This window comes from Callorhinchus milii, unplaced genomic scaffold, assembly GCF_018977255.1.
Source record: "Callorhinchus milii isolate IMCB2004 unplaced genomic scaffold, IMCB_Cmil_1.0 Scaffold19, whole genome shotgun sequence".
Taxonomy (NCBI): Eukaryota; Metazoa; Chordata; class Chondrichthyes; order Chimaeriformes; family Callorhinchidae; genus Callorhinchus; species Callorhinchus milii.
The window spans coordinates 9,702,645-9,721,542 of NW_024704760.1; the positions used below are offsets into that span (position 1 = coordinate 9,702,645).

Here is an 18,898-nt window from a genome sequence, read left to right on the forward strand (position 1 = left end):
GGAGGAAGGCCACCTGGGAGCAGACGAGGTTCCGAGCCTGTCATTCGAGTGACGGCAGGAGAATCCTCCCACCAGTGCCGGGGCCTGCAACCCGGCCTGCACACCGCCAGGCACTCCACCAGGCGCGGCTCCGAGCCGGCCATTCAGATCCTGCCAGGGGCATCGTCCTGCAATTCCTGTGCCATCTCCCAGCCGCCTGCTGCCAGGGTAGCGTGCGGTCGTCGTGCCTCCGCGCCCGTTCTCCCCAGTTTCACACTCTCGGGAGCCTACGCTGAGCGATTCAGTCCACAGCTGGAGGAGGAAGAGGAGGTAGAAGAAGATAAAGAGAATGAAACCCCTCCTCGATGCTCTGGGAATTGGGTGCTCGCTGAAGAATTTGTACCTCAACACTTTCAGCAACATCACGGTGAGAGTGGCTCCTCCCTAACAATGGGCGAAGGGGGTGGGGTATGTATTTATTCTCGGCGCGCCAAAGCTGCCGTGTAATAGGAGAAATAACACTTGCATTTGATGTAGCGCCTTATCACATCATTGAAATGTCTGACAGCGCTTCACGCGGAAACGCTAAAGTGTAGTGACTGTATTTTGTGTGCGAAACGCGGCAGCCAGTTTGCGCAAGGATATGCAACCCAATGTGAAAGTAGCTTCTTGTATATAGTCATAGTCCACACCGCTCCATTGTCAGACCTGCTGTCCTTTGGATGAGATATCAAACCGAGGCACTGTCTGCCTGTTCAGGATGACTTTAAAGATCCCATTGAGCTATTCTGAATGAGAAGGGAGTTTCTTCCGGTGTCCTGGCCAAAAATCCTCTAAATTCTAAATGGCTGTTTGTGGGATATTACTGTGTATAAATTGGCAGCCTCATTTGCCCACAAAAACAGTCACTACGCTTTACGAAATATCCCGTGAAGTGCTTTGGGATGTCCCCCCTGATGTGAAAGGTGCGGTACCAAACACAAGGATTATTCGTTCATTGTTAGTATTTAAATGTCCTGAAGCTTCACAGTGCATGTCAGCGTTGGCTATGGAACTGAAGGTGCTGCGAGTTTTCTTCAGGGAGGAGGGAGAAAATTCCCATTCAAAAACATAGCTTTTCCCAAATATTGTTTGCAGATATTATGCAAAATGTAAAGTTTTTTGCTTATTGCTCATGCAGCAGTTATTCTCAATGGTACAAGGACTACAAGTCCAAGTGACAGTGGATTGATTACGTTTTTAAAAATGCAAGGTGTTAGCCAGATTTCCAAAAGCTGCCTAACCGTCAGGTGAATTTGCTTTGTCTGTTTCCAGCACTCGCTGGATATGGATTTGGGCATTTTCAAGATTCTCGCTATATCCACTCCTTCCCTCTGCAGCCTCTGGTCACCCGCCCACTTTCCCAGTATCCCACCCTGCCATTGCACTGCATTCCCAGACACTATCCTGTGTGAAGGGGGCTGTATATCTAGTTCTGAATGTATCTGTCGGGCTGGCATTAAATACAACATACGTCTGCTTATTTACTTTGTTCTTCAAAGTGGCTGTCATTGTAGTTAACTGGTTAGTTAGCTGGTTAACCAGCATTGCTAGTTATTACTCACACAGACCTATTTTGATGTGTTTCTGTTATTGCTCGTGATGTGCATCTGATGTATTGGGTGTCAGAATGTGAACACGATTTCAATAGAGTATCTTGTGATGACTTTTTACTAATTGTTTTGGCCTGGAAATATTGCCAAACTGCCTGCGGATGTATAAATTATTTTGAGTAGGGTTTCTTCTGGTGTCCTGGCCAACAATCCTCCAAATACTAAATGGCTGTTTATGGGATATTGCTGTGTATAAATTGGCAGCCTCATTTGCCCACAATAATAATAATCCTTGCATTTGATATAGTGCTTTTCATGTCTTCTCGACGTCTCAAAGCGCTTCACAGAATATACTGTAAAGTGAATTGACTGTATATTTGTCGGCAGCCAATTGCGCACAGCAGTATCACACAAACAGTCGGGGATTAAAAATGACCAATTTATTATTGTTTTGAAGGGATTATTAGGCTCTGTGTGGAGTAAGGAAACTTGCCCAAGGTTTCACCCTCTGCCTGGAATTGAACCCAGGTGCCTCGCTTGCAAAGTGAGTGCTCTAACCACTGAGCTACACGTCTCCACAAAAACAAGGACCATTAGTTTTTTTAAAAAAACTTCACAATCTGGAGTATCACAAGGTACGCAATATGGATGAGTAGAAAACGAAAGTGGACTTTGCAATAGGTGGTGGTGTTCAGGCTCTCGGTGACAGAATAGCAGGAGCCTTCCTTTACATGTACCAGGTTTTAATTAACTTTCTCCTAATAACCAACAGCCTTTACATTGAGCACAAAAAGAAATTGTGCAAATGAATTAAAATGAGTTTTGTTTCTCTCGGTTCCTCGACTGCGTGCAATTTAGAATTTCTGAACTGATGGTTTTGCATTATCTGATGATTCATACTCTCCATTTTCATCCCCCCCTCTCTTAGTGAATCCTCTTCGCCATGAAGATGTGTCTGTCAGTAAGCCTGCTCTCCCTCTGCGCTGTGCCTGCAGGGAAACCTGTGCTTGTACTTGTTTCAAAGGTGCAAAGTCGCAAATTGATTTGAAAGATTCTCAACCTGGCACAAAGGTATGCAACTGTAGCACAAAGAGTACAACAGGTCCCTTTTACCTGCCGTTGAAAGTTTTTTTTCAGTTATGTGTGGATGTGCGCATGCCTATATAACCACACACTTGCAATTCAGTAAATGTGACCGCTATCCATAGTCCTGTGTGTATGTTTGGGTGTATTGGATTTCTCTAAAACCTTTTTATTTTTAAAAATAACTTCTCAGGTGTTGGCTTTTACATTCGCAAACCTTACCAGGTTTACAATTATGTTCAACATCTGTCTCAAATCGAAGGATTACTTGCCTCATTTTCACAAATGGTACATTTTATCCATCGCTTTTCCCACCTTACCTCAAATTGCCAAATTGTAATTTCTCCCAATAAAATAACTGAACATAAGACTATTTGATTCCACTTTAGGCAGTTTTGTCATCTGCGAGTTTGTTGTGGGTAGAGAACAAAAGAAGGAAGGGTAATATAAGCGACTCTTAGCTGTGACCACTTGAGGTTACCTCTGTCTTTGTTGGGGGAGGGCATTGTCTAACTTCACAGAGCAATGTAGATACTGCACCTGTTGTGATTTGAGTGGTGAATCCAAAAATCATCCTGAAAGACGATCCCAAACTAGGTTACATCTTGAAGCCATTTGACTATAAATTGAAAGAAATTATTTTAATCTTGTGTAGATCATTGCCACCGCAGCTGGAATACTGTGTGTTTTCGTCACCTATAAGGAATTCGGAATGTGTACAGAGAACTACAATGAACAGATTTATGCTTCGGCCTTGTGGGTTATCAGCAGCTCCCAGTAGTGAGCAGAGCTTGCAAATGGAAGTTTATACTCATCAGAAAACAATTCGAGAGAAATGACCCAAATCTTAAACAATGCGTCATTGATCTAAGTGGGCTAGTTAATGTGAAGCAGGACAAGAGCATATGGGTTTAAATTTAATTGCTAATATTCCTTAAACAGGCCTAGAGATTAGGAATTTTCCCCTGTTCTATTTCACAATAACTGGATAAGTATTTGTTTGAGAATGGGGTGGGATAGGCATAGATGCAGAGTATGAAATGTGCAGCTATAAATTAGCTTTACCCATTCAATGCTTTGCTCATATTTATGTAAGGAAATGCTGATCTAGTGAATGTTTTTCCTCCTTCACAACCTAGGCTTGTAGCAAATCACTGAAAAACACAACTGAAAACCTGGCCTATGAAAGGAGTAAAGAGATGGCCTGTGGGATTTGTATGGACACAGTTTATGAAAAAACACATGCTAGGGAGCGTGTCTTTGCCATTCTTCCTCACTGCAACCACACCTTCTGCGTCACCTGCATCAAGAAGTGGAGAAACAGCAGGGGATTCACCAACAAGATAATAAAGTAAGCCTACTACACATTAGTAGTACATATTAAATTAACAATCCTTACATTTTGTACGCGTTAAGGTGCTATATTTCACCCACAAATATACAGTCAATTCACTTTACAGCACATTCTGTGAAGTACTTTAAGATGTCGAGAAGACGGGAAAAGCGCTATATCAAATGCAAGTATTATATCAAATGGAAGGATTATTATTTGATATGGCGCCTTATCACAAAGAAACATCTCAAACCCACAAAATATACAAGACTTCAAACTTTCAAAAGTGCTTCTTGTTTGCAGAGCTTGTCCGGAATGTCGAGTCGTGTCCAATTACTACATCCCACACAAATTCTGGGTGTTGGATGAGCAGAAACAGCAGCTCATTGACAAATTCAAAGCTGAGAAGAGGTAATGTTTGCATGTAGTTATAATAATTATTATTATTAATGTTTGCATGTAGTTTCTGCAATATCACTGAAACTCAGCCGAGTATCTCAATGCTCGGGGTTATTGAACTGAAAAAACGTCCGTTATTAGATATTGAATGTTTGCACTTGACTTGTTTTACAGGAATTAATTTCCCCTTTTACATTTAATATTAGTTTGGGGATTCTCTCTGATGTAAGATAAAGAGCAATTGTGTCATTGTCATTACGACGTGTGATGAGAACGGATTAAAAATAGCAACATTTTTGTGTGTGATTCTAAAGCATAATGAACATAATTCTTTTGTGTGTTAATCTGTATTTTCCTCATTGCTCACTTGTTTAAATGCAGTATGTGTTGAGGGAAGCTAGAATTGGGAAATTGGAAAGTATTTTTATCTTGGATATTTTTTAAATACTGAATCCAGGAGACTGACTAAAATTCAAATGTTTTTTTTCAAAAGGAAAATACGTTGCAAGTTTTTCATTCAGAGTAACGGGAGATGTCCCTTTAAATCTGAATGCATATACTTGCACGAGTTTCCAGAGGGTTACCAGCCCGCCAGGCATCAAACCAGAAGATCCGCTCCGGTAAGAATATTGGCCCGTTGTGAACTTCATATGACTAGAATAGCCAGTGATCCAGGTAAATAGTAAACCGTAAGTAACATCCCGAGCTACTCTGGAAGATTACACTATAACAGAAGACCTCTTGCTGACTGACTATCAGGACCTTTTGAAGCCATAAAACCAGAGTACGTATACAAGTGCGTACAAGAGTACGTTAGGGCATAATCTTCCTCAAGCTGCTCATCTGTACCATGTGGAGACTTGCCTAGATATCTTTACTTGCAAGAAAAAAGGTACCTCACAGCTGTGGGGATTTATAGTGCCATCTACTGCAAATATCTGGCTATCACAGCTGTAGGATGTTTGCGGTCTGAAAGGACTGTGAATCGATTAAACCACAGACTCTGAGTTCAGTGAGAGATGAACTCCTTTCCTCCTCAGGATACGATCAGAAGGATCTTTTTTCATCCAACTTTAATCTTGTCTGATGCTACATATCCCCATGTGCCCCCTCGGGAAGTATGGTGAACCTGCAAATGTTGACCATGGTACAGGATAAACTGCCTGGGAACCTGTTACAAAAACAGGCAGATGTGGCCAGGGCACTGTTTAACAGACGCAAAAAGTAGAATCCTGAATCTTCCTAACAGACCTACAAGCACTAAAAAAAATCCTCCTCCCCGGCCGGCCTCAGTGTATGTTGATACTGTTAGTTATATAACCTCTGATTACCTTCTTCCTTGTCCTCTGGGGATGATTTGAGAGGAACTTTGCTTCTTCCATTAAGACTGCTTAAACTGTAAATATTTCATAATGAATGCTTGCTGTTCTCTGTTAAATTTTATTTTAGCTAACACTCATAGTATGTTGAATATTTATAATAACATTTTATGAAAAGATATGAACCTGACTTAAAACTAATATTTGATCACTTAAACATTTCCCCTACAGGAATATATTTTAAGATGATGCACTTGTGCGTGTTTGGTGTTTTTTTTCAGTTAAGTTAAATTTGCTGGAAAATTCTTTCAATAATACCAATAGCCCAAAGGTTTTCTCCATTTATGTTGTTACCTTGCTTTAATTTTTAAAATAAGGATCCAAGCCTTGATTAGCAGCAGACAATTCCTATTTGAACAGTAAATATGTGCAAAATTCTAGTTTTCTAATTAAAATGTCAGTCACCTAACTCATGTTGAGCGTTCCTGCATTGAGAGTGCTGTATAAAGTGTAGGTTGTTATCAACATTTGGCACAAACTGACTCTTCGATTCAAAACATTTCTGACTTATCACCAAGCATTCACCTTTTTATAATTTAAACACTTGTGGTGCTTAGCAGTTAAGTGTGTGAAACCATTTCATTTTCTGACGAAGTGGTTGTAATTCCTGGCCATTAGAGCTTCAGGCTTTGTTCTGGAACAGTCTTCTGGCGTTTACTGTCTTGGCCTGTTTTTCTCTATAATAAACTCAGCTAATGTCTGTTCCCAACAGGGAATGAAAGTCTGACGTTGAAATGCTGCTTCTAGAGAAGCCATTTGCGTGATTATGTTTTCTGGAGCGAGCAGATCTAAGAGAAAGCTAAGAATCACATGATCATAAGTTGCTGCTATTTGTTTAATCAACTCTAGTTTAATCAATTATTTAACATTGTAATTTGTGTTGCTGCCTGTTCACAGCCTCCATTGAGTTTCTGGGAAGATTACGAGGATGACGATGATGACTATGATGATGATTATGTGGACAACACTCTTCGTCTTCTCGGCATTCTTTCCTTCAGTGACTCACTGTTTGAGCACTTTGCAGAGTTGCAGTACGACCTCCTCGATTCAGACCTCTCCGATCTCAATGATGATTAGAAGAGACCAAATTGTGTGTGATTCACGAGAGATCTGTGTGGAGCAGTGCTACTCTATACGCAGCAGGCAGAATATTGATGACGCTTGTTTTCTGCAGTGTTGCTGCAGATAGCAGGCCATGTCATACAGTGAAATAACTAACCTAAATCTGTTTACACATGTACTGGATGTGAGTAAACAGTTATTTTGACTGGTTATATTGTGATGCCTTAAAAGCTACTGTATTTCCTATGACTGGATCTTGCAACGCATGTGGTTGGTGTTGGCTTTCAAAAATTGATTAATTTAATGTAATTTATGGAATTTTAACTTTCACACGTTTCTGGGGTAAAGCAATTCACTGAACTTTATATTATGGTTGTGAATTGATTGATGACAATTGTACCTCTTTGCTGTTTGTACAGTTCTTGTTAGTGAGACTGGATTATTCCATCACAGACACAGGTAAAGGAGGCTGAATATTGGAACTGCACTACAAAGGTAATGGGTCAAGTTTGCCTCCTTGAATCTGCTGCTAACGATTTGGTGTAAATAGGTATCAAAATGGGAATCAGTGGGGGTTTGATAACATTTGTAACTAACTCAAGGGACCTAACAATTAATGTATGTGAGGGAACTTTTTAAAATGTTCTGTGCTAATGATCTGCCAAATAAAGTTTTCTGAATTATTTGAGTGTTCAGTTCTTGAACTTTTACTTCCTATTGAAAATCGATTTATATAATTCGGTTGACATTTGAAGCTTAAATTCTTTAATTTTTTCATCAATATTGGTTATTATCCTGGCCAACAATGTCCAGATAAAATTGTCCACTCGCTCTATGGCTCATTGTGAGACATCGTTTGTGCCAATGGCTACCAGTGTTTTGTCCACAGTCACACCACTTTAGAGAACATCCAGTGAAGTGCTTTTGACAGAAGATACTATTAAATGCGTTGAATTATAATTGAAATATCTAAACTTTGTCTCCAACCAAAAGCACTTAAGAATTATTTTCACCTGGAGAGTTTGGATGGGGAATGTTCTGCCAAGGCTAGTGGGGGCAGAATACATTATAGCTTTTAAGAGGGGAGTAGACAGGCAGGAGAGTTAGGCTTGAAGGGATAATAGGGATGGGCAGATGGTAGAATTCAATTGATCTCCTTGTTTTGAGCTGGTGGGGATTTAATTGGCTGAATAGCCGCCTGTGCTGTAGGTTTTAAGTAGGGATAAAAGTAAAATGACCCCCCAAATACATCAGTTTTGTTTCAGCTGTGCTCAGGTCACAGCACTTTAATACATTCCATTTTACATAGTCTGCAACCTAACTTGGAGTCTTCTTGATCATTTTACTAACATCTCATTTTATTAAATATTAATGTGGTTCCTTCTCTGATGTTAGACAACAGCTCAGGTTTAAACACTGGGAGCAGCACCTTGTAATAATTCAATGCCATTTACATTGTTGCCTCCAGTATTATTTTGATCAGCTGGTTGTCTAATAAATGCAGAAACCTATTATTATGTTTGAGAGTATCCAAACCAGACTGAGTCTCACTGGCACATGGAAATTTCCAGGTCAGCAATGGAATGCACTGCTTGCCTAATTCTGGAAAGGATTAGGAGCAGGTTGCCAAGGCTTGGGGACCCCAGTGTGCATTGGTACTACTGGCATTTAACCAGATACTTGCATAGCTTGCCATTGGGAGCACTGTCTGACGAGCTTTCCTGCTGTTTATCTACCCGTGAGGGCTTTTGCTTGCAGAGTTATCAGGAGCTGAGTGTCCCTCCCAAGTCCTGCTGCTCTTGTCACCAGCTGTGATCTGTAGTATTGCAGACCTGCCTGAATCCAAGCTCTTTTCCCTCGCACACCAAGCGCCATGTTTCAATGCCTCTCTCTCACCGTTTTCAAAACACAAGGTTTAAATAAAACTTCACAAATTGTCAGCTCAGGCGCAGTCTTGTGTAGTAGAGTATCCACCACTTGTGTGCTTGGTGGAGAGTAACTACTGAGGCATTGGTTTTATGGTTTGTGCAAACCATGTAAAGAGAGAATTACAGGTGCCTTTGTGTTGATGGCCGCTGTGATTCCTCCCATGGGCTTATAGGCATTGCGTGTGCAACCCACAACTTAGACCTTGTCTCGAATCTGTTCCGTTAGCCACTCTCCACATGACATTTTTAACCCTTAAAAGGTAATTATTTGTAGCTGAGACCTAAGTTTGTTGTGTTGTTGATCCTAACAAGGCCATCTTTCTTTCAACATCCACTGTCCCCCAAAGAGCAGCTCACGTAATAATGCGCTTCAATGCTGCCTGTATGGACTTCTTCAGAAACGTGTCGTGCAGTGTCAGAGCACAGGACAGGGTGTTTTTATGAGTTTCTGTTATCTGGAGATGCATAAAAATAAATACCTTCATGTCACACAAAGGGGGCTTGATATACAAACTATCTGCAAAGAAACATCGACACAGTTCAGAATAATAAAAGGGGCTTAAAAGGCACCAATAAAAGCAGCAATATTTAACATTTAAAAGGAATTTGGTAAAAATATTCAGATATCATTTCAATATACCTTAAATTCACAATTTTACTTAAAAAGCATTGATTAGAAGATAGGGTGGAGCTCTGCTTCACTTCAAACTGCACCCCCCCCCCTCCACATCCACACAATGACCCCCCCACTCCCCATACACTGAATCCCTCATATACACACACAGCCCCCACCACACACACGACTCACGTGTATCTGGTACTTTGTCAGCACAGCGAGTACCATTCTTGCGTACTTCATGGATTGGCTGAACCTCCCTGCCTGTTGACTTAACTTGTGAACAAACTGGTCAAACAGCTCAGATGTTACTTCTACCTGTAAAAAAAAAACCACAAGAAACATTTAAACAACATAACTAAGTTTCAAAGATGCCGTAGTGGATATAAGCATTGAACACGAAATCTCAACATTAGAAGGATCTAAAGGATGAGGCTTTTGAAATAATCCCTTCAAAAGTTTAACAGACCCCAAATTAATACACTTATTTGAAATGTAAAACTGTTAAGAGAAGATGGGCTACAATACAGGGGTTTAAGATACAGAAGGGGCAAAACTGTTCCCTTTAGTCGGGGAATGGGTGACAAGGTGGAAGGGCCTCAGGAATGCTACAGAAATGTAATTGAAAACAGCTTTATTTCCATCTCCAACACCACACTGCTCTCAACGCCATCGCTCACCTTCCCCTCCAGCAGCGAATGTACCACAGAGAGAGTTTCTTCACTCCAAGAGCTGAGCAGGATCTGCCTGAAGATACAGCACAGTACGTCGCAGGAGTTAGTTTGGTTAAAACAACAAATACATGACAATACTGGTAGAGGAATTTTATAAAGGTAAACAAAGCAAAAACTCTCCTCAACAGTTCAGCCTTTTAAATGTTTCGATTCTGCTTTTAAGGTCCTCAGCCCAGCAATCCGTTTTATATAATCCTTGCATTTGATATAGTACCTTATCAATTTGTTGAGACATCTCAAAGTGCTTCACAGAATATATTGTAAAGTGAATTATTTTGTGGGTGAAATGCGGCAGCTAATTGCGCACAGCAGCGTCCCACAAACAGTCATAGATTGAGTGACCAAGTTATTAAAATAAGTAAAATCATTTCAATCTTGAAAACTAATGGAGACTTCTGTTAATACCAAGAAGTGAGAGATGCTATGTTTCTTAATGGATTCAAGGATAATTAGCACTTTGAATCTGCAAAAAAATGTCATATATTTGAATTCCCAAAAGGGGACGTAGATATAAACCCAATTATTAATTGCACTTTCGTTCCCCTTTTCAATTTTTGCTCTTTCCCAAGTGACCTCCTCATTTTCCCATTGTTCTTTTAAGAACATTTGCACATTTACTGAAAAGAATTATTCCTCCCTCAGGTCACTAAGATTGTCAGTTTAATAACACATTCTTGCATGGCCAGTCGTGATAATTGGGTTTAACAAGCGAGACTAACGTGTAGAGTTAAACCCGATTATCAGAACACAACAAAGGATTGATTTCTGCCTGAGCTCTATACTGTAATAATAATCCTTGCATTTGATACAGCACTTTTCATGTCTTCTCGACGTCTCAAAAGCGCTTCACAGAATATACTGTAAAGTGAATTGACCGTATGTTTGTGGGCGAAACGCAGCAGATAATGTCAAACAGCAGTGTCCCACAAACAGTCGTGGATTGAAGTTTTTTTTTCTTTCTTGAGGGATTATTATGAGGTAAAGCTCTGAGTAAGACACACCCAAAAATCAGTGTTAGATGCTCTGGTTCCAGGCTATCCTGTGTGAGTCTGCAGATGAGCTCCATCTGAACATTCCCTGTAAACAACCCGCAAATATTACAATTAGTGCCACTAAAATTACACACCAACACATTTTAACTCAATCTAGATTTTGTTACAATTTTATTAGATTTGTCTGGTTTGAGCTTCATCAAATGCAGTCCAAAGTATGCTTACTTTTTTCTGGTGTGTCCAATTATTTTTTTCGAATTTTCCACTCACTGGCGAAGAATATGCCCTTGGTTTGGCCTCTCTCTCTCTGCCCCTGGTCTGGCCTCTCTCTCTCTCTGACCTTGGTCTGGCCTCTCTCTCTGCCCCTGGTCTGGCCTCTCTCTCTCTCTGCCCCTGGTCTGGCCTCTCTCTCTCTGCTCCAGGTCTGGCCTCTCTCTCTCTGCCCCTGATCTGGCCTCTCTCTCTGCACCCCTAGTCTGGCCTCTCTGTCTGCCCCTGCCCTCTCTAGCCCTGGTCTGGTCTCTCTGCACTGGAAACCTCTTGCTGGGGTCTGATTGCTCTCCAGTAGCTACAAAGTGATTATTGTTCACGTGGGAGTTGGAGGGAGGGCGAGAGTTGGAGGGAGGGAGTTCGACGGAGGGAGGGAGTTGGAGGGAGGGAGAGAGTTCCAGGAAGAGGGCAGCCCCTGACCTGCGTGTGGAGTTTGAAGGACGGGTCCGATCACAGCAGTACAACATGGCCGAGTGTACGTCCTGCAGAACGAGGTGATGGCAGTTGTTAGAAAGCGTGAGGCAGGCTCCGTCAGCGAGAGAATCTACAAACATAGACAAGTGTAGTTAGATTATAGTTAGACTTGCTTTGAAATGTCCTCCTGGTGTGAAAGGCACTAACTACACACATGTAAATTGTATTGTATTCAGAAATCTTAAATGGCGCTGGAGGAGCGACGGGATCAGATTGCAAATATCCACTATCCTGGCCAACCATCCCCAAAATAAAATGGGTCACTCGTTTCATGGCTGTTTGGGGGACATTGCTGTGTGCAACTGGTTGCCACATTTTGTCCACAAAACACAGTCAAATCACATTTTACATTAAATCTTGTGAAGCCTTTTGAGATGTCTTGACGACATGATAAGGCGCTATACCAAACACAAGGAACATTATTCAGGATTCTAGTAATAATATAATCATACCCTGGTCAAAAAGAGGTTGCGTGCAAGCACTGCAGCATTGCTGTAACTAAGGTCAGACGCCATTGACAGCAGTCTGCTGCAGACCTGGGGCAGCAGTTGTTCTGGAAAGTCAGACAGGCACAGCAGTGAACACATCTTCTCAAGCTGAAGGGAAAGCAAGAAATAAACCAGTTAGTGAACATTTTACTCATCAAACGAGTCGAGGGATTGGGCAAGTGTGGGCTGATTTATACCTCAGCTGTTCAACATAAAACCAAATTGAATGAGCTTTCTGTAGTTTAGTGGTTAGAGCACTCGCCTCGCAAGCGAGAGAGCCTGCGTTTGATTCCCGGGCAGGGCAAAATGTTGTGCCAGTTTCCTTACTCCACATGCTTCTGTTTATCTACCAAGTAAGTATGAACCCGGTTGATAGTCAATTGGCGGATCGCTTTTTCAGGGGTAATAACGCCTTAAAAAAATATTTTGTCACTCAATCCACGACTGTTTGTGGGACATTGCTGTGCGCAATTGGCTGCCAAGTTTTGCCCACAAATATACGGTCAATTCACTTTACAGTATATTCTGTGAAGCGCTTTGAGATGTTGATAAGGATTATCAAATGCATTGATTATTATTATTATTATTATTATTATCCGGTCCTCAGCAGTCAAAAGGTGGGTCCATACTGGCTTTAATGCATTGCATTCTGTCTTATGGTGTTAATTTCAGCTACAATTTGTAACAATGAGGCTCAACAGTAACACACATATAAGCCCCCACCCCCCCTCCCCGCACACACACACACACACACATACATACCTGGATGGGGTCACATTCATTCAGGATATTTAGTTCTTGAGGTGCTTCTGACTGCTTTAATAAAAAGGAACAGAGATAAATATTATTGAATAAAAATCATTTATAAATGGAATGAGTTTTATATCTGCCTTTCTGATTTCTTAAATCACAACAACAAGATTCCATTTATTGAGCGCCTTTCACGTCGGGAGGATGTCCCAAGGCGCTGGACAGTTAGGTCAGGACTGTACAGTTGGGTCAGAACAACAGTTAAGTGCTCCCAAGACACTACTCCACTTGAAGGTCTATATAAATACAAGTTGTTGTTGTTGTTGAGGACATAAAGGGAAGAGTAGTCAGAAGTCCTTTCAAAATTCCCAATAGTCCGATCAGCTGTGAAGGATGTTGATAAGCCCTTTCCCCATAACCCTGCAAACCCGTCCTCCTCAAATACCCATCCACCGCGTTTTTAAATATGTCGGCCTGTTCAAATGGACGTTAAAGATCACATAATATTACTCAAAAGGGAGTTTCTCCTGGTGCTTTGGCCGACAATGCCTCAGGTAAATCAATCATTCAACTCAAGGATGTTTGTGGGACGTTGCTGTGAGGAAACCGGCTGCCATGTCTGTCTACAAATACACAGTCACAATACTGGAAGGCGATTACTTGGGAAAAGCTTTTGAGATAGTTTGATGTAAAATCTGCTCTATCAAATGCAATATTCTTATATTACACACTGTACATTGTGTAACTAGCATATTCTAGCACTTAACATTCTTCTCTAAAAACAGAATTTGATCAAATATTGCTGATAGCAATTGCCAAACTGATACTCTCCTGTTTGATACTAATATGTAGAGAGCAGAGCAAGAATTACTGAATGAAAAATCATGCAATTTCAAGGTCAATACTGGAAACATGTAAACATTAAAGAGCCATTGGCTTTCTATAGTTTGAATCAATAGTTTACTAAAGAGTGTTATTTTTCTGTAGAAATTCTTTCATAGCAATCCCCCAAGAAAAACACTTACGTCTGAATCTGCCTCAAAGATCTCCCTGAGTCTGGGTACAGATGCCTGTTAAACAAGAACAAAATGCAGCAGTTAACAGGGCTAAAAGCCAATTTTTTAGGAAACCTATTCACAGGTATCAAAAAGCAAGGCCCAATCTGTAAAGTATTCCATCAACCAGAATATTACCAAGTCCTCGCTACCTCATGTACATTTAAATCACTCCATACTATTCCTTATTTATCCCATCCCAGGATCTAATGTTGTCACACAATGTCACAAGTGAGGGTCGATGAAGAACACCCTTCCGCCCATCTGCTCTATTGTCTGCAGAACAGCCATCTTACCATCCTCCCATCACAGCATCGAGCTGTTTTTCTAATTGGGTCCCAGTGTTCTGGCCTCAAACTGTCACTGAACACTTTCTGGGGTCTGTCCTGATATTAGCTTTTACAAACGTGAACCTATGTCCTCTGCTTCTGCTGTCTTGGTGCATCCCAAAGTATTCTGAATTTACTTTCTCAATCCCATTTATCTCTATTTCGCTTTGGGTCATCTTCCCCCCCAACTCTGGTGCTGTGTGAAGACATCCTCCCAATGTGAAAAACACTATATAGGTGTAAATTATAATGTGAATCTTACACTCTTCTATAAGCTCCCCTCTGAGGTGTCTCGTTTTAACACTGAAGAGTCCTAGTTTGTTTAAACCACTTTCATTCCGCTATCCTGTGAAGTGCTTTGAAGCACGCTCCTGACATGAAAGCTGTACCAAATGTAAGGAATATTATTATTATTATGTTTTTAAAAGGGAAAGTTGCTAATGAGACCCATCCTTATGCTTAAAAGAATTAGATTTATTCAGGTAACATAAAAAATTAATTGAGACCGTTTGAACAGCTAAATTTTGAATCAACAACAGTTGAAGTTTGAACATTTGAAACAGATTAATGATGGAGAAATGAATTATACACACGTGATATTGTACAGATTTCACTTAGGCGGTTCACTCAGAATGTAATGAGGCTAATCTTGTGCAGTAAAAAAGCTCCTTTGGAACTTTGCAACTTTCCCCTTCAATCCCTCTGCCTTGCCCCCTCCTTCCCCATTTTCAGATCACGCCTGAAGATCTTCCTCTGCGACCGTGTTTAGGGTCACCTCCCACCTTGGCATCAGGCTCCGCAACTGTTAAGCACTCCGAAACTCTACTCTGCGCGAAGGGTGCTATATAAATGCAAGTTATCGTTGACGTTCTTTTGCTTTTCTCTCTATTTTATTAAAATAAAATATGAACAATGATAGTTGATGGGCAGGAAGCTGCTAGTCTGGCTTAGAGGAGACAGTCTATTAAACTCAGCAACCAAAGGACTGAATAAAAAAATTACCTTTATGAATTCTGGCAAATCTAGGGTGACCTCTGGGTTTGGCAATGTGCTGGGTTCCACCTCAGCGGTGTCTGACTTCTCCTTGTTTCCTTTAAGATTGATCTTTTCAGCTTGCTCAGTCACTGAGGTCAGATCCCTGTTCTCATCATCGTTGAGATTAGCAGGATCGCGTGTCACTTTCATTTTCTTCGCAATATTTTGTTCATCGTCTTCCAAAGCATCTCTTTCACAAGCCGAGTTTTTACGTTTCTTGGAGCTTAGGATTAAGGTTGTTCTGCAGTTGGTATTATCCTCAGGGAATTCATTACCGGTGTTCCTGTGCTGTTGCCCCATGTCCCATCCTAACTTTCTCTCAGGCTGTTCTTGGGCTTGGGAAAACCCTGCTATATTCTGACACAGAGATTTCAGCTGCTGCTGAGACTGGTCTGATAGAGGAACAGAGGAGAAATGGCACAGACCATCTTCTAAGTCCTGTTCCAGGACACCCATTAATGCTCGTGTCCAGAGATCAGCATCAGGGCTCTGCTTAAACTGCACGATAAGACGCTGGAGACAGTCTTTGGGGACCATGTTGTGGGCCAGATGAAGAAAAGATAAGAGGTTTCTTCTAACAACAACTGGTAGTAGATAAAGCAAAGGCTTTCTGGGGGAAAAGGACAGCATGGTTATTAGAGTTACTGTTAGTAAACTGCTGATGGTGAAGCAATTTATATCACAATACATTAGATTCTGATAACAAGATGATACGTTCAGGTATCATCTTGTTATCAGAATCTTGTTATCTGCCTGTTCAGGTGAACGTTAAAAATAATAATAATCCTTGCATTTGATATAGCATGTTATTATATCTTTGAGACATCTCAAAGCGATTCACACAATACACTGTAAAGTGAATCGATATATTTTGTGGGTGAAATGCGGCAGCCAATTGTGCACAGCGGTGTCCCACAAACAGTCGTGGATCGAGTGACCAAATTATTATTTTTTATTTATTCCTTTTGAAGGGATTATTACCTCTGGAAAAGCAATCCGCCGATCGACTAACAACCGGGTTCCTACTTAATGCTAAATAAACACAGAGTAAGGAAACTTGCCTAACGTTTTCCCAAGGCACTGTTCGACAAGAGAAGGAAGTTTCTCCCGGTGTCCTGGCTGACAATCCCACAAATAAATTGCGCTCACTTCCTGGCTGTTTGTGGGACACTGCTGTGCGCACCTGACTGCTACGCTTCACCCACAGAATACACAGTCACTGCACTTCAGACTTTCACGCACGAAGCCTTTGAAGCACTTTCAGACGTCTCAGTGATAAGGCGTTGCACCAAGCGCGAGGCTTATTATTACTGTTGATAAGCAAACGCGGAGCTGTTGCTGTTATTATCTGATACAGTTTGGGGGCAGTAAAACAATCTTACAGTGTGAGCTGCTGCCGACCGCCCTCCAGGGACGGTTCGGGGCGGCACAGGGTGTCCACAAAGCGTCGCCAGCGGAGAGGCTGCTCTGCCCCGGGCTGGGCCCGGGCCTGGGCCTGGGCCTGGGGTTGGGCCCGGACCTGAGCCTGGTGTTGGGGCTGAGGCTGGGCCTGGGGTTGGGCCTGGGGTTGGGGCTGAGGCTGGGCCCGGGGTTGGGCCCGGGCCTGGGGTTGGGCCTGGGGTTGGGCCCGGGCCTGGGCCTGGGGTTGGGCCCGGGCCTGGGGTTGCCCCTGTCCCCGGGGCGGGCGGTGCTGCAGGAGGCGGAATGCGGTAACGGCCCCCGCCGGGCCGAGGGCCAGAGCGGACAGGAAGCCGCGGAAAGGCTCCTCAAAGACCAGCAGCGGGAGGCCGGGCGCCGCCATCACCCGCTCGGGCCCTCACTGCCCGCGGCGGACAGACAGACGGACGGCCTCTCATTCAGTTTAAACGTCACTCGGACCCGCGCCGCCATCGGCCATAGGCCGCCGCCTCACCATCACTTCCGCTCCAATACGTAGCTTCCGGTGAGCGCGGCCGGAGGTTGTAGCCCAAAAGTAGCCCAATACTAGCCCCTAAAAGTAGCCCAATACTAGCCCCAAAAGTAGCCCAATGTCGTTCTGTCTGGGCAGCTGTTGAGGGGCTGATTTGGAGCAAGTGCTTCCCAACCTGAACTGTGGAAGGGGAGGTCTTCAAAGGGGGGGGGGAGGGGGAAGTGGGGGTTTGCATCGTTAAATTTAGGCGCCCACTCACTCGAAGGTGTTTTTTTCACGCGAAAGGCAACGCCGAAACCTGCCCCAAAAAAGTCAAAATACCGCAGTTGCTGATAAATCTGAAATAATACTCCTACTACTACTGCTAATAATCCTTGCATTTCATACAGCGCCGTACCACGTCTTCAAGGTGTCTCAAAGCGCTTCACAGGACATACTGCCAAGTGGATTGACTGTGTATTTTGTGGATGAAACACGGCAGCCAATTATTATTTTTTATTGGAGGGATTATTACTCCCGGATTACTGACGATCGACTAACAACCAAGTTTGTACTTACTGACAGGTAAACAGACGTGAGTGAAGTAAGGAAACTAATAATTTGGTCACTCAATCCACAACTGTTTGGGGGACACTGCTGTGCGCAATTGGCTGCTGCGTTTCGTCCACAAAATACAGTCAATTCACTTTATAATATATCTTGTGAAGCACTTTGAGATGTCTCAATGACTTGATAAGGCTCTACATCAAATCAAGGATTGAGTTCTGATGAAAGGTCGTTGGCCTGAAATGTTACCTCATTTTCCTGTCTCCATGGATGATGCCTGACCTGCTGTGTGTTCCCAGCAACTTCTGTGTTGATACCAGATTTCCAGCATCTGTAGTCCTTTGCCTTCTGCAAGTATTATTATTATTATATCTGTTTGACTGCACTTTCTCCTCCTCCCTCCTCCAACTCCCACCCTCAGCTCGAGTGCCCGGAAATCATTGTCAAGTGTTTTGAGATGTTCTCCCCACGTGAAAGGCGTTGGACAAATGTAAATTATATTGGAATTCATCAGAAATGCTGAACTCACACCAACAACCCCAACGGAGCACTGCCAGCTGCAGGTTTACATACCTCCCCAACAGGTTCAACACATGACTGTGTTTGTGATGTACTGTTCGATCACCTGACTATTCGGAGTACTGTTTGATGGAAGCACTTAGTTATCCTAAAGCCTGACGCTTTCTGGGACCTGTGTTGGGTTGGGGAATGAGGATATCCACATTGTGTGAGTAAAAGTTGGTTTAACATCAGGCTAAATAATAAGGAAATCGCCATCTGTTTTAGTGTCTTCATCAGGAAGTCATTGAGAATCTGCCTCGTGCACCCATGGACTTACATTGTCCCTGGTATTGTCGCACATAAATGATTCATATGTATTTTCATAATCTTCCTTGGAACAAAGTTTATTAACTGAAGTATGTTATCCTGGCACGGTGGTAGTGC

At 42.4% G+C, this 18,898-nt stretch overlaps 1 protein-coding gene across 1 annotated transcript; it reads right to left on the reverse strand.

The window, feature by feature from the left end:
* Window positions 1-69: 69 nt before the first annotated feature.
* On the reverse strand, window positions 70-17,299 carry fance (FA complementation group E; the record flags this gene model as incomplete). The annotated part of the gene is made up of 10 exons (XM_042342258.1): window positions 16,881-17,299; window positions 15,466-16,108; window positions 14,105-14,149; window positions 13,092-13,145; window positions 12,294-12,437; window positions 11,788-11,911; window positions 11,107-11,182; window positions 10,052-10,118; window positions 9,564-9,689; window positions 70-291 (listed from the first exon to the last, which is right to left on the reverse strand). Coding segments are annotated over exons 1-10 (1,920 nt in total), but the record flags the coding sequence as incomplete, so codon positions are not given.
* Between the last annotated feature and the right edge of the window lie 1,599 nt (window positions 17,300-18,898).